The sequence below is a fragment of the Cetorhinus maximus genome, chromosome 6 (assembly GCF_964194155.1).
Source record: "Cetorhinus maximus chromosome 6, sCetMax3.hap1.1, whole genome shotgun sequence".
In the NCBI taxonomy this organism is placed as follows: domain Eukaryota; kingdom Metazoa; phylum Chordata; class Chondrichthyes; order Lamniformes; family Cetorhinidae; genus Cetorhinus; species Cetorhinus maximus.
In genome coordinates this window covers 103,905,046-103,918,721 of record NC_135884.1, presented here as the reverse complement: position 1 = coordinate 103,918,721, position 13,676 = coordinate 103,905,046, and the positions used below count along the sequence as shown (strand labels likewise).

Sequence of the window (13,676 nt, the reverse complement as noted above, 5' to 3'; positions counted from 1 at the left end):
TTTCCAGTTTCCTGGCCCTGACCGCCACCTCTTCACCATGGACATCCCATCCCCCACCAAGGTGGTCTGAGGGCTCTCCTCTTCTTCCTTGAACAGAGGTCCGAACAATCCCCAACTACCACCACTCTCCTCCGTTGGGTTGAACTTGTTCTCTCGCTGAACAATTTCTCCTTAAACATGTCTCACTTCCTCATTACAAGCCCACCGACTCCTGCAGCTACCCCGACTACAGCTGCTCACACCCTGCTTCCTGTAAGGACTCCATCCCATTCTCTCAGTTCCTTCGCCTCCGTCACATCTGTTCCGATGATGCCACTTTCCAAAACGGCGCTTCTGACATGTCTTCCTTCTTCCTTAACCGAGGTTTCCCACCCACTGTGGTTGACAGGGCCCTCAACTGTGTCCGACCCTTCTCCCACACCTCTGCCCTCACGCCTTCCTCTCCCTCCCAGAACCATGATAGGGTCCCCCTTGTCCTCACTTTTCACCCCACCAGCCTCTGCATTCAAAGGATCTCCTCCGCCATTTCCGCCAACTCCAGCATGATGCCACCACTAAACACATCTTCCCTTCACTCCTCCTGTCAGAATTCCGTAGGGCCCATTCCCTCTGGGACACCCTGGTCCACTCTTCCATCACCCCCAACACCACAGCACCCCCCCACCCCGTCCCCCAATGGCACCTTCCCATGCAATCACAGAAGTTGCAACACCTGCCCCTTTACCTCCTCACCATCCAAGGGCCCAAGCACTCCTTTCAGGTGAAGCAGCACTTCACTTCATCTCCTTCACTTTGGCCTACTGCATTTTCTGCTCCCAATACAGTCTCCTTTACATTGGAGAGACCAAATGCAGACTGGGTGACCACTTTGCGGAACACCTTTGGTCTGTCCGCAAGCATGACCCAGACCTTCCTGTCACTTGCCATTTCAATACACCACCCTGCTCTCATACCCACATGTCCTTTCTTAGCCTGCTGCAAAGTTCCAGTGAAGCCCAATGCAAACTGGAGGAACAGAACCTCATCTTCTGATTAGGCACTTTACAGCCTTCCCGACTTAACATTGAGTTCAACAACTTCAGAACATGAACTCTCTCCTCCATCCTCACCCCCTTTTTTTTTTTTATCCGCTTTTTTCAATATTCATTTTTATTCACGGTATTTTCATTTTTATTCATTGTTTAATCCCCACTTTTTTATCCTATTTTCAATCTTTTTTCCCACCACCATCCCCACCCCAACCCCACGAGGGCCATCTGTCACTTGTTCATGTTGTTCTTTCCAGAGTGCTTACCCTTGTCCGGCTATTATGACATTCTGTTTTCTATTCTTAATGCCACCATCGGCACCTCCTTGAGCCAGTTCCACTACCATTAACACCTCTTTGTCCTTTTGTTCATGACATCTCTACTTTGCCTCCACCTATCACTGGCTGCCTATCCAGCTTCACCTGCTCCACCCCTCCCCCGTTAAACTAAAATCAACATTAATTAACAGGCAACTAATTTATGAAACTAAAGGGACAGGGAAATTTTGCATGAACTAACCTTAAAACAACCAGAATATGCCTTACAAAATGAATTTACACCACGCTTCCAGCAGATATGTAGCATTAGAGGAGTCTCAAAATCATTCCTAACTCACCAGATGTTCACCCTCCCCACCTCGCCATGTCAAAACTTGCAGTGTCCTGCAATAATCGTTCTGCTTGCCTGAGCTTACCCGGATACTATTACCAGCAGCACGGCACACCTCAACGAATGTCCCTCAGTAACGACAATCCTGACGATCCAGAATTCCAGAGACTCCCAAGTCCTTTAAATGATTTAGTTGGCTTTGGTAAATTGTTTTCCATATAGAGACTTTTCCTTCTGCACTCCATCATTTCCTACAGAACAGATAAGATCTGTTCCTGGGAGAGTTCCAATGTTCTTCTCCCTGCTTCTCAGCAGCAGCTTTTTCTCAGTTCTCGGACAGAAACTCACAAGTGCTATAACCTGCAACTCGACACCTCAATGGCTTTCTATTTGAGTCATATGTTTAAAAAAAGCAAGAAAAATTGAATAATAACTTACTATGCTTTCTAATAAGAAATTACTCCTAACAAATAACTTCAAGATTAAACATGTCTCCTTGGAAAACATCCTCCCAAATCCTTGCAACTGTGGCATTGAATGTGCTACAGCCACTGTCTAAGCGACTGACTCAAAATATTATGATGCTCTTTAGAGAGGCTCCAAGGCAGAAACCGGTAAAGGAAATGATGGACAAGTCCAGACATGCATGTTAAGATTGATAGTTAACTAATTAAATTAATCAAAGCTTTTTTTTCACAGCATTCATTTGAGTCCTTTCAACACTAAAAATATTCAGTGAAATAACTGATCCACTTTAGAAGTACAAACATAATCCATAATGTGACAGATTGGCAACATAAAAGGACTAGGAACAAGAGTAGGCCATTGGGCCCGTCGAGCCTGCTCTGCCATTCAACAAGATTGTGGCCAATCTTCTACCTCAACCCCACTTACCCACCATATCCCTTGATTCCCTTCAAAAAATCTATCGCTCCCTGTCTTGGATCTACTCAACAACTGAGCATCCATAGCCCTCTGGAAGAGAATCCAAAGATTAACAACACTCGTGAGGCAATCTAGGAGGCTGTGTTTTTATCAGTTTATGTAGATTTTTTTAAACATAATAAACCAGTCATGAGTATGGAAGACTGTCACCACTTTGTTTTCTTATGATTTTATATTGCAAACAAATATAGAATTAGCACAATTCTTTATGCAGTCAGTAAAAGTACCCCTGCAAGAGCTGTTTCCACAATGAACAAAGACCACCTGGGGACTATCCTCTGCTCTTTCTTCATTCACCAGTTGATTCTCAATCTTTTCACTGTTTTGGCTGATTTCCACCAATGCTGTTTTAGTTTAATGTCTGCTGGTGTTGCATTCAGTATCTTCCTGCTTCCTGTTCCCAGTTAAATTCTCATTAATATGTGTTCATTTCTTCTGTCTGCCTGTGATTGTTAACCTTTGTTGTCTCCTTTTTTCTCATGTGTCATTGCCCATCACAACCATGACCATCATGGTCACATTAATAGTGCCCTGCTTAAAATTGCAAAAGCTTGTTTCTTTTTGGTGTGAGGAAATAATTGAGCAAAGTATGCATGAAAAATGTTGAGCTTGGATCAAATTTTGATGCAGAATTAGAGGTGTTTTAAGTGTAAATTAATTCCATCAGTGAAATGAAACTAGAAGCTAAATACAACAAAGGTTATGAGAATTCAGTTGTAGAAATGCTTATCTCCTTGTTCATAAAATCTTGGTACATACCAAGATCAATGTGGGCTTGTTCCATTGATCATACATGCAGTGAATTACTAATTTGAAGATTTTTTTGGGAAGTGTGTGGAATAGAGATCCAGGAGATAGAAATTCATCTTGGGCGGTATGCTAAAGTGGCGGTACTGAATCTTCTATGCAATGGAAATGAATATCAGGCACTGCGTATAACGGACAACTGATCCGATCCCACCAGGGATGAGTTTCTACCCGTAAGATTTTCTCACTGGTTAAAAAATGAGTTACCGTATCTCAGTTTTGACCATCTCCAAATGACCAAAAATAGTGGCATGAATTGACTTATCCCATAAATAAAGATTGAATGCTGGTTTCTTGCTCTAAAAATAATTCATGTATGTAGAGGGAGTGTAAGGGAAGCTTATACTGGGGACCAAATATGTCTCCATTTTTTGCAAAAGTCACAGAAGGTTATTTTGATGAAAGAGTGAAACCTGCTGCTAAATAGATGCTGTGCTAATAAGACATGCCTGTTTTGAAAGTCTGGTTTAGGCATGTAATTTTGATCCTAATTACTGATTACCATAAATTGTCTGGAGACATCAAAATAGACACATCTGTAGTACTCAAGTGCTGATTAGTTGCAAATTTTGTGGAAAGGTATATATGGGTTGCACTCTCCCACTCCCACTGAATAATAACCTGTATTTATATAGTGCCTTAACATAATAAAACTTCACAGGGACTTTATAAAGCAAAACTTGTGGATTGTCCTGGAATAGTAAGCAGTTCTAGCAGGCTGGAGAAGAACATGATAACATTTGATATGATCCAACCAGATCTGATCAATCACTTAACCAGTTAACGGCTATATCTGTTCGTTTCTGTATTCCTTGGATTTAAGGAAGTGGAGATTACGGCCATACAAGGCAGACTGGCCAGGATGAGAGAGAGTAATGGTTTTAGTGGGAATTATGGCATCAAATGTGCAGGTGAGGGTGGGGTTGAGCAAATCATTAGCTAAAGAAATGTTGTGGTGAATGGAGGGCCAAAGACTGATAGTTGGCATTTTGAAAATGCAGTTACAAGGAATTGGGTTGTAGTTTTATTCCTGGGATAGTCAAAGAAAGTAGGGTTGAGATGAGAAAGGTAGATGTGGATGTAAATCCAATACAAGGATGGTGGACATATCTAATGCAATAGTGGCAAGACCACTATGAGATGGCAAGGTGACCATAAATATGGATTGAAGAGTTTACATAAAGGGAGAGATTAAATGAGGATAAAAGGGCCTTGAACTCAGCAGTGAGAGTATGATAAATTGAAATGGAGGTTGGAATCACAGAGAATGAGAAGTTGCTTGGTGCAGAGGCTAAGGGAGGAAAGCAGGAAAGATATCTCAAAGAAAAATGTTATCATATCTGGGTGGTTATTGGAAGATATTTAATGTGGGTGGCAAGAGGGATGGAACAATAACACTCAAGAAGCTTGACAACATCCAGGACAAAGCAGCCTGCTTGATTGGCACCCCATCCACAAAAATTCACTCCATCCACCACTGATGCACAGTGGCAGCAGTGTGTACCACCTACAAGATGTACTGCAGGAACTCACTAAGCCTCTTTAGACAGCACCTTCCAAACCTACAACCGCTACCATCTAGAAGGGCAAAGGCAGCTGATACATGGGAACAGCACCTGCAAATTCCCCTCCAAGCCACTCACAATCCTGGCTTAGGTCAAAATCCCGGAACTCCCTTCCTGACAGCACTGTGGGTGCACCTACACCACATGGACTGCAGCAGTTCAAGATGGCAGCTCACCACCACCTCCTTGAGCAATTAGGGATGGTTAATAAATGCTGGTCTAGCCAGTGATGTCCACATCCCATGAATGAATTTTTAAAAAAAAAAACAAGGTGAGATGCTCAAAGGAGAATAAACCTCAAAGGAATAGGGAAAGAAGTGATAAAAGCCACAGCGACAGTCTTGGCAGGGCAAGCGGTAGAAAAAATAGCCAGATGGGGAGGCTTCATTTAGTGGGAGGATGTCATCACCTTTCAACCAGGTTCCCATCAAGGGCATGATGCTGATGTACTCATCCACAGTAAGTGCATAGATGGCACTGAAGGGGTGGAATGTGCTGGCTGGCATACAACAGTACATTTATAATGGTTCAGGAGCCAAGTGAGAGGGCACACAGGCTCTCATATGCAGTGGAGGAGCTCCAGAGGAGGGCAATGTCCAAAAGGAAGTCCACCTTGCCCTCCTGACCCTCTCTCCTGCGGCTGTTGGTGCTGGTCTGCCTGGCTTCATTTTCTCCTCTCATTTCTCCTGCAGACCAAGAAGGGCCCACAGCAAGATACCAATTGCTCCCTTTCTCCCGATGACTCCCATAGAGTAGCACAGCACAAGTGAAATCTCAGAATTTCCTAAATCAATGTTGATAGAATTTTGGTGAAGTCTAACAAAGTGTCCCAGAAAGTCTCCAAATGTGTTTCAAAAATCCTCTTCAAACTTCCTGCAGCAAATGAAAAGTATAAGATGATGAGCTTTTGAGTAATACTGCTCCTCTGCAATGACTAGTTTACTCCAAATCAAGCCATTGTTGTTTCAAGAGGACTTTAGCTCAAGTACTAGCCACCAAAATGCTCTGGGTAGTTCTTCCTAGTGCAATCATTTGGTGGTGATTTGTGCTAAACTTGGGCTTGGTTAGAGTAGGGGTTGGTACTGGGCAGTTAGGATTTTTGGGTGGTTGGGCTGGGCTGGGGTGGGGGAAGTCCTGTGGAGCGGGGAGGAGGTTTGGGTGTCGTGTGGAGGGATGTTTGGGAGAACTAGTCTGGGTGGGGGGGTGATTAGGGGGCTATCAGTGTGGGTCTGTACAGTACCAGAAGCTTGGAGTGGGTTTATTTTTTTATTCGTTCACAGGATGTGGACTTCGCTGGCTAGGCCAGCATTTATTGTCCAACCCTAATTGCCCTTGTTCAGAGGGCATTTAAGAGTCAACCACATTGCTGTGGGGTCTGGAGTCACATGTGGGCCAGACTAGATAAGGATCGCAGATTTTCATTCCTAAAAGACATTAGTGAACCAGATGGGTTTTAATGTCTCATCGTGGTTAACAGAAGATTGAATTCAATTTTCACCATCTGCCATGGTGGGATTCGAACCCGGGTCCCCAGAGCATTACCCTGGGTCTCTGGAATACTGGTCCATTGATAATACAACCATGCCACCACCTCTTCTGGGTGTAATACAGTCAGAACCATCTGAAGATTTAAATTGCAATTTTGGGGTGGTTCCCAGTGCAGGGCCATTGCCCATGGGAAATTTGCACTCCCCAGGCAATTGCCATGCAATCCTTACTTGGGAACTGGTGGGGTGGGGGTGGGTGTTGGGGGTTTGGTGGGGGGAGGGGGCGGTGGGGGAGGCAGTTGTGGTGTTACCCAGTGCATCTCTGAAGCACCCATCCACCACCCCGCCCCCCCCCCCCCCCCCCCCCCCATCCTCCCTAACACTGCTCTGGAGCTTTGAAGTTACGGCTCAAAATAGTTTGAGTAATATAATGTGACACATAATGGTGACGTTTATTTAGCTTGCATGTATTTTATCATTGTCATTTATTGAGAACAATTTATTGTCATAGTATTGCAGCTGTCAGAATGATATGATATTCCACAAGTAATTTGATGGGTGGAGGGAATAAGTGAGGAGAAATGTGCAACCCAAATGTATCACTTCTGTCTGGACATAGTTTGCTAACGGGCAAAGTTGACGTGCCATTTTAAAGAAAACAATTTTGGGAAGAATTTATAAGCCTTGAACGATGCATTTTGTTTTAGTAAGATGGAAGTTCCAAGGCGACTGTAATTTTTCACAAGGTTCAGATTTGAATTGTTGACAGTCCATTAACTTTGATTTTCTTTCCTTATAGATGATTTTTACAAAAAACTTGTTTTTGTTCTCTTTAGAGGCTTAATGTACCAACTGTCATTGTGCAAACTTGCAAAGTTCCAGTCAATCTTTTCCTTTGTGGACAAGTTGAAACTAGTTTGAATTCCCTTCATGTTTAATGGTACAACATTATCTTAGAACATCACATTCTTTTTTAGATTAGTTGGTGAGCAAAATCTAAAAATAGACTTAAATAGTAATCAGTTAAATTTGTCAATTCTTTAAAAATCTGCATGTTATATAAATTCAATAAATAGTTATGATGATGGACTTTGGGCCTTATATATTCCAATCTGTTGAGGGGCAAGTATGGGAAAAGTCCTGACAGAGTGTACTGCAGTTATAATAAAGGTAGCCTATGATATTTTTGCAGCTGGACATTAGGAGATAGAATATGCACCAAACAAATTGCTGCATCACTTTAGTTTCCAAGGACATAGCTGAATTTTACAGAGCGTGTAACTAAAAACCATCTAAATTAGAAGATCGCAAAATTCTATTGTAATCACTACCTGTTATTAACAAACTTTTCAAAAGAGTGGTCATTTGCCCTAATAGAGATTGGTCAGTGAAATAGTACTGATTAGCCATCGTAAATTGAATCCAGGTATCCAGATGTGCTCTTTCACCCATGGCTGCAGTTGTTGAGGCTCTTCTATGAACCCTACCAACTCAAGTGAATGAAAGAGGCTTTGTCTGATGAAGCAGCTTACGTTCTATCTTAGCTAATCAATTAATCATCGCAACAGAGCAATATAAAACCATTTCAATCCACCACATACCATCTTCAGGTAGACTGGCTGGTAGAGAGATTTAATGATATTCTGACCTGATTGCTGCATTTGTGTTGAGCAATGCCCCAGGTAGGGTTCAAAATACACAGAGGTTATGGATGAATTTGTCCCTAAAAGCCCCCAAAAGAACCTTTTGAAAATTCTATCACTGGAGGTATCCAATGTGGGAAAAGTCACCCCTGTATGTGGAAGTGACCAAATCTGTGAGGAGTTTCTTCTCTAACCACATGCTGTCCCTCTCCTACGCATGCTGCTGATGGGTTTGCTGAGTTTATCAGCAACAAAAATGGGAGAAAAACAGCCTATGTTTGGAGGAGCAGCAGGAAAATGAGTGGTGTATGAGCCTGAGTACTGGAGTGGTGGTGGGGAGGGAGCGGCTACGAGGGGGGTATGTGGTTAGAGAGAAAGTGTTAAGTTGAACCATGCATGAAAGCAAATGCTAAAGGAGGAGGGAGGGTTTGTTTAGCTTCATTTGATTCAATGTTTTCCTAGTTGTGTTTTGGTTTTTCCCACATCCCAAGGGAAGACTTTTTTTTAACCTGCACAGATCATGGCTAGCATCCAACAGGTAAAGTTGAGATCAGGCTGACTGCTACCTAATCAAAGATTGTGATCAGTCTTTGGAGACTGATGCATGCGCCCTGAAATTCCACTACTACAAATGGGGAATGTGTTCACATGAAGTTCATTTTGCTGCTTTAGCAGAGACTAAGTTAGCTTCAGCATTTTTCAGGTACCAAGTGGTCTTGGCCCCTATCAGGATTCAATCTATACCAAACTGTCCCACTTGCCCTTTTCTCTATGAACTTGTTCTGAAAATGGAGTATTTGCTCTTTTACACATTTAAGCACTGTATAACTCTAAGCAGAATAACACCATGAATATCCAGGCATTATTTCCAGTTAGAATAACTTTACTTTTAACTAACCAAAGAATAGCCATTCTATAGAATGAGAGTCTTCCATTTTGTTTTGACAAGGCAGACAGCACTCGAAAAAGCAAGTAATTGTGGGTTAGTGAGAAACTGGGAGGAGCTAACAACTTTCCCACAATAACTAGTCTCAAAGAACAATTTTAAATCTGTCAAAGAATACTCCGCTAACAGGGAGTGAGTTATGAAAAATGTAACGGATGCTATTGTAATTAACACTGTTAATTAGATAATTTAATTCTGGGCAGTTTTATTTCATAAAGATTTGTATTTGTGTTATTACATTTCAAAGCATTTCACATACTTTGAATTACTTGAGATGGAGTTACTGTTGGAGACAAACATGCAAACATTCTACCTACACTAAGATCCCAAACAGTAATGAATGATTTACATTTTTATGTTGCTTTTTATGACCTTAGGACATCCCAAAATGCTTTACAATCAATGAAATACTTCGGAAGTGTGGTCACTGTTATAATGAAGGAAATGTAATGAGGTAAATGATCAATTAATTTAGGGGAGTCTAGGACTAGGGAGCATAACCTAAACATTAGAGCCAGATCTTTCAGGAGTGAAATTAAGAAATTCCTTTATACACAAAGGGTGGTAGAGATTTGGAAACTCTTCCACAAGCAGCAATTGATGCTAGATCAATTGTTAAATTTAAATCTGAGGTTGAGATCTGAGATGCAGTAAAAAGTGTACTGTTAAAATCTTACAGCTTTGTGCATAGGTGATGAAAACGCGTTGGCGTGAGCTTACCAGTCCGTGGAAGGTATGTTTATGGTGATGGCTTTTTGTTTGTAGAAATGTGGGTCAGTTATTTTCACAAAAGCTTTGGTTGCCAGCTTGTGCCTGCTGTTTTCTTGTGCCAAATTAAAACACTGTGGTGCCTAGGAAATTAATGCTTGCCTTCTGTGTTGTGGCTAAATGGAGGTGTGATCGATTATTGAGAATGTTGATAATTCTTCTAATTCTGTTTCTGTGAGAGCCCAAATACCCCATGGCCCAGATCTTCTGAGGAGCAGCAATCATCGTCAGATTGCCATTCCACTTGAACATTCCCTGACTCCACGCTGCTCCACATTTCTTCTGGGAACTTCTAAGCCTGGTTTTCACGGCAATGCAGCATGCAGCACCCCTCGGAGAGTCCTGTTGCAGCTGATTAGAGTCAGGGGAAGACAGGGTACCCACCCCCCCCCCCCCCCCCACCGCCGCCACCATTTTACGGCATGAACTGCCATATGGTAAGTTTGACGGTCCAGTTTGAATGTTAGTGAATGAGTGAGTTATTGGATGAATGAGTGAATGGGTAGGGTGAATAAGATAAGTGGGTGAGGTGGCAGTCAGGTTGGAGTTTAGTTGGATCAGGCATGGTGGTTGGGTCCAGGGAGATCGTTGGCAGGGCGGGACTGGGGCGGAGGGGGTTGGTGATTTGGGGGGGAATTGGTTCTGTCATTACCCAGGAGTTAGACTAGGTTTTAATCTGTCTAACACTTCCTGGGTAACTATTCAGCTAAGTACATCGGAACTGTCCAAAGTATTTGACTCAGCTCAGAGACTGTGACATTCATGGGGGGAACTGGGGAGCAGGGGAATTTCCCATCGGAAGTTGAAACTTCCTGGGCAATTCCCATATAGGTCTTCAATGATCTGGAGACCAGAAGATTTAGGCCCATATGCCAACATAAATACGGAAGATAATATTACTACGTGACTGCATTACCTAATAAAAGGAGTTAGTGAGAATGAAAAAGGGGCCCCTGAAAACCAAAAAAAAAAACCCCTCAAAACAAAAGAAATGGACTCCTGGTTCCAAGAACTGTAATAAAACATTGCAGTTGTGTTGTTTGCTTGCAGAGTGGTAGCCCTAAGAATCTACATGGTTTTAACCATTTGAATTACTGTCCAGATGCTGAATTTTCAGTTCATAATCTGAGTTGTATTGCAAGAGAAGATCAGTGAAAAGGACAGAAATGTAATTTATTGCATATTTAGATGGGCTGATCTATGTTGGTCAAACTTGCATAAGAGAATCACAAACATGTAGAGGACCAAAAGCTGGTACAAATGTAGTGCTAGACGCTGAGTTTTGGCCAGGTCAGGATGCCTTGATTCTACTTTCAGTATATTAAGTTACAGGCTATCTAGGCAGGTCAGTGCAAAGCTGAAAAGGTGTGCTGAAGTACATTATGTAAAGTGGATGAAATGCTCAATTGGATATATATGCATCATGTCTACTGCACAGGCATGTTAAAATCCTTTTTCCACCATAAGAAAGTTGGTCTTTGTATCATCGTCATCCCAGAGGTCATTTTGTCCAAGAGAGGGGTTGGAACAAGAAAGGGGAATGTGGATGGAGAGTGATGCAGGGAAGTGATCAGAGCTGGCCTTATCTGATTGATACAATAAGAACAAGACCAGGTGAGATGGAAAGGTTTGGGGGGGGTGCCTGTGAATGTGGGTTGAGGAGTTTACATAGAAAGACCAGGTTCTATAATAGATGAAGATGAGATCATTCTAAACAGCTCAATAATCTCCTACACAGAGGCATAATGCAAAAAAATTGTTGCTAGATTTCCACCGCCTTGCTAGATGACTTGCAGTGTGGTGGCAGGGGGAGGGGAAGGGATGTGTGGGAGGTGGGGTTGGGCAGTGGATTTATATATTGGATAAACACTTTAAATCAGCCTGCCTATATATATACCACTTGTAGTGCAGTATTTATGGGTCACAAACATAAGGAAATACAGGAGCAGCTGGTCTGGACAGCATTCCCAGACATTGTTGAAGATTTGATCCATAAGGACAAGACCACATTTTTTTGTCTGCATTATCAGTAGCATAATTATTTGACTCGAGCTGAAACCTGCCTTCTCCAGTGCACAGAAGGGATTTTTTGAGAAACTGGACTGCCAAGTATCTCTGAACTTATTTATTGGCTAGTGTCATTTAGCACAGAGGCCTGTTGCATCCTGCATTTGTCAAACCGTCAGGGCTTTGAGATTACACTTATAAAGAATGCTGCTGCTATATTCCAGTGTTTGGATTTCTGTTTTGGCAGGCTGGGGATTGCGTTCCAGCATACATTGATGAAATTGCATGGACGTGTGAGGAACATTTTGTGCGTGTCACCAACATACTTGCCTTTCTACTTGGGTTTCAGAAGCGTATATGGAAGCAGCCAGGATGGTGCTGGTTTCCTCTGTCGATCGTACGCCAGAGTTTTATATTAAGAGTTTATACCCAATTGAGAAGTTTAGTTGCTAGCAAGCTGCTATTGCAAACAAGGTCCTAAAAAAAATTATAGTATTTCCCGTAAACAAAAATAAACAAAATACACTTTTTTTAGCAAAATCACTTGTTTCTCAGCATGTTACATTTATTTTATTTTGGGAGTGTAAGCTGCTTTAGAAAGATTTTTTTGTTTCAAATCTTGGCTTGTTTAGTTGTTTTAGAGTTAGACCTCTGTGGCTCAGATATTTAATTTCCCAAAAGAACAGTGCTGGAATTCAGGTTCTATTCTACCTTTCACTGTACCTATTCTATATACTTCCAGAGGTCATTGGCAGCTCAGGACAAAGTCTAGGCAATTCACAGAGGTTTGCAGCTCAGGCTTTGGGAGGAGTTTGGAATATAGTAATTTCCTTCCAGAGGAAGTGACCACACAGTGTTGGTATGCAGTCTGAGCAAAGGAGTCATTTCTGTTCAGCTTGATAAAAAGAGCAGAGACAGACTGGGCTGTGAAAAATGCATCACTTTACTGTAGTCCCAGTAAAAGACCAACACCAATCGGATTATGATAGCTTGGAAGGAGTGACCTGGGTTGATTACAGAGAGGCTGGGCATTGTTCAGGAGACCCAAATGATACAGTAAGCTCTGACGGTAAGTTGTGAAAACTTGAGTCTCTTTTCAGCTGCTTCTCTGCTCTGCTAACTTGCCCTCCCCTTCCCATCCCCCAAAATCTCCCAAACTGTCCACAGACTGAGTATTGATAAAGTATGAGATTTAACAAAAAATATCCAGAGTTGCATAGTTTCTTTCTTCAAAGAGGAAATGTTATCTATTGTTTTCGAAGTGTGCTGAATGTCGATTCACAGTATTCAGCAATCTGTTCTGTTGTGTGGTCTGTGGTAAGTGCCAGACTGCTGTAAGAGTGAATTCAAGTGAAATCATGACTAGTTTCTTTCTAATGTAATTGGAATGTGAAACAGTAATGTGAGCTGCAATCTGTTTTTAAGTCAATTTAGCAGTGATTTTTGTATAAGATGTTCCTTGTGTGGGTTAAGCTTTATATGCAAACAATATAAACAAGTTTATGGTATTGTGTATAGGGAAAAATTTACTAATGTATTCTGCTTCATGTTAGAAGAATGTACATTTTTTTTTAAGTTGCCTGTTTTTAGAACCCTTAAATGCGAAGTTGAAATGCAAGTAAATATTACAACATTGACTACAGTTTAACCAACGAAGTGCTTTGAGACAAAAATAAAAATAGCTGGAAAAACTCAGCAGGTCTGACAACGTCTGCGGAGAGGAATACAGTTAACGTTTCGAGTCCGTATGACTCTTCATCAGAACAGTGCTTTGAGACGTCTGGTTGTTGTGATAAGTGCTATATAAATGCAAGTCTTTCTGTAAAATTCTGAAATGCAGCTTATCAATACTTATATGGATAAATTTGTGA

General features: G+C 41.9%; 1 protein-coding gene across 3 annotated transcripts in view; it reads left to right on the top strand.

Moving 5' to 3' along the window:
- Positions 1-13,676, top strand: part of slc12a4 (solute carrier family 12 member 4) — a 176,449-nt gene that overhangs the window by 43,985 nt on the left and 118,788 nt on the right. The window contains exon 1 of one of the 3 annotated variants that reach the window (XM_078544239.1): positions 12,654-12,874. The exons of 1 other annotated variant lie outside the window; for it this stretch is intronic. In XM_078544239.1, the coding sequence (XP_078400365.1) occupies positions 12,739-12,874 (136 nt within the window). In that variant the 5' untranslated portion in view covers positions 12,654-12,738. Of the gene's footprint in view, positions 1-12,653; positions 12,875-13,676 lie in introns of those variants that run through there. One more of the 3 variants, XM_078544241.1, reaches the window with a different exon arrangement.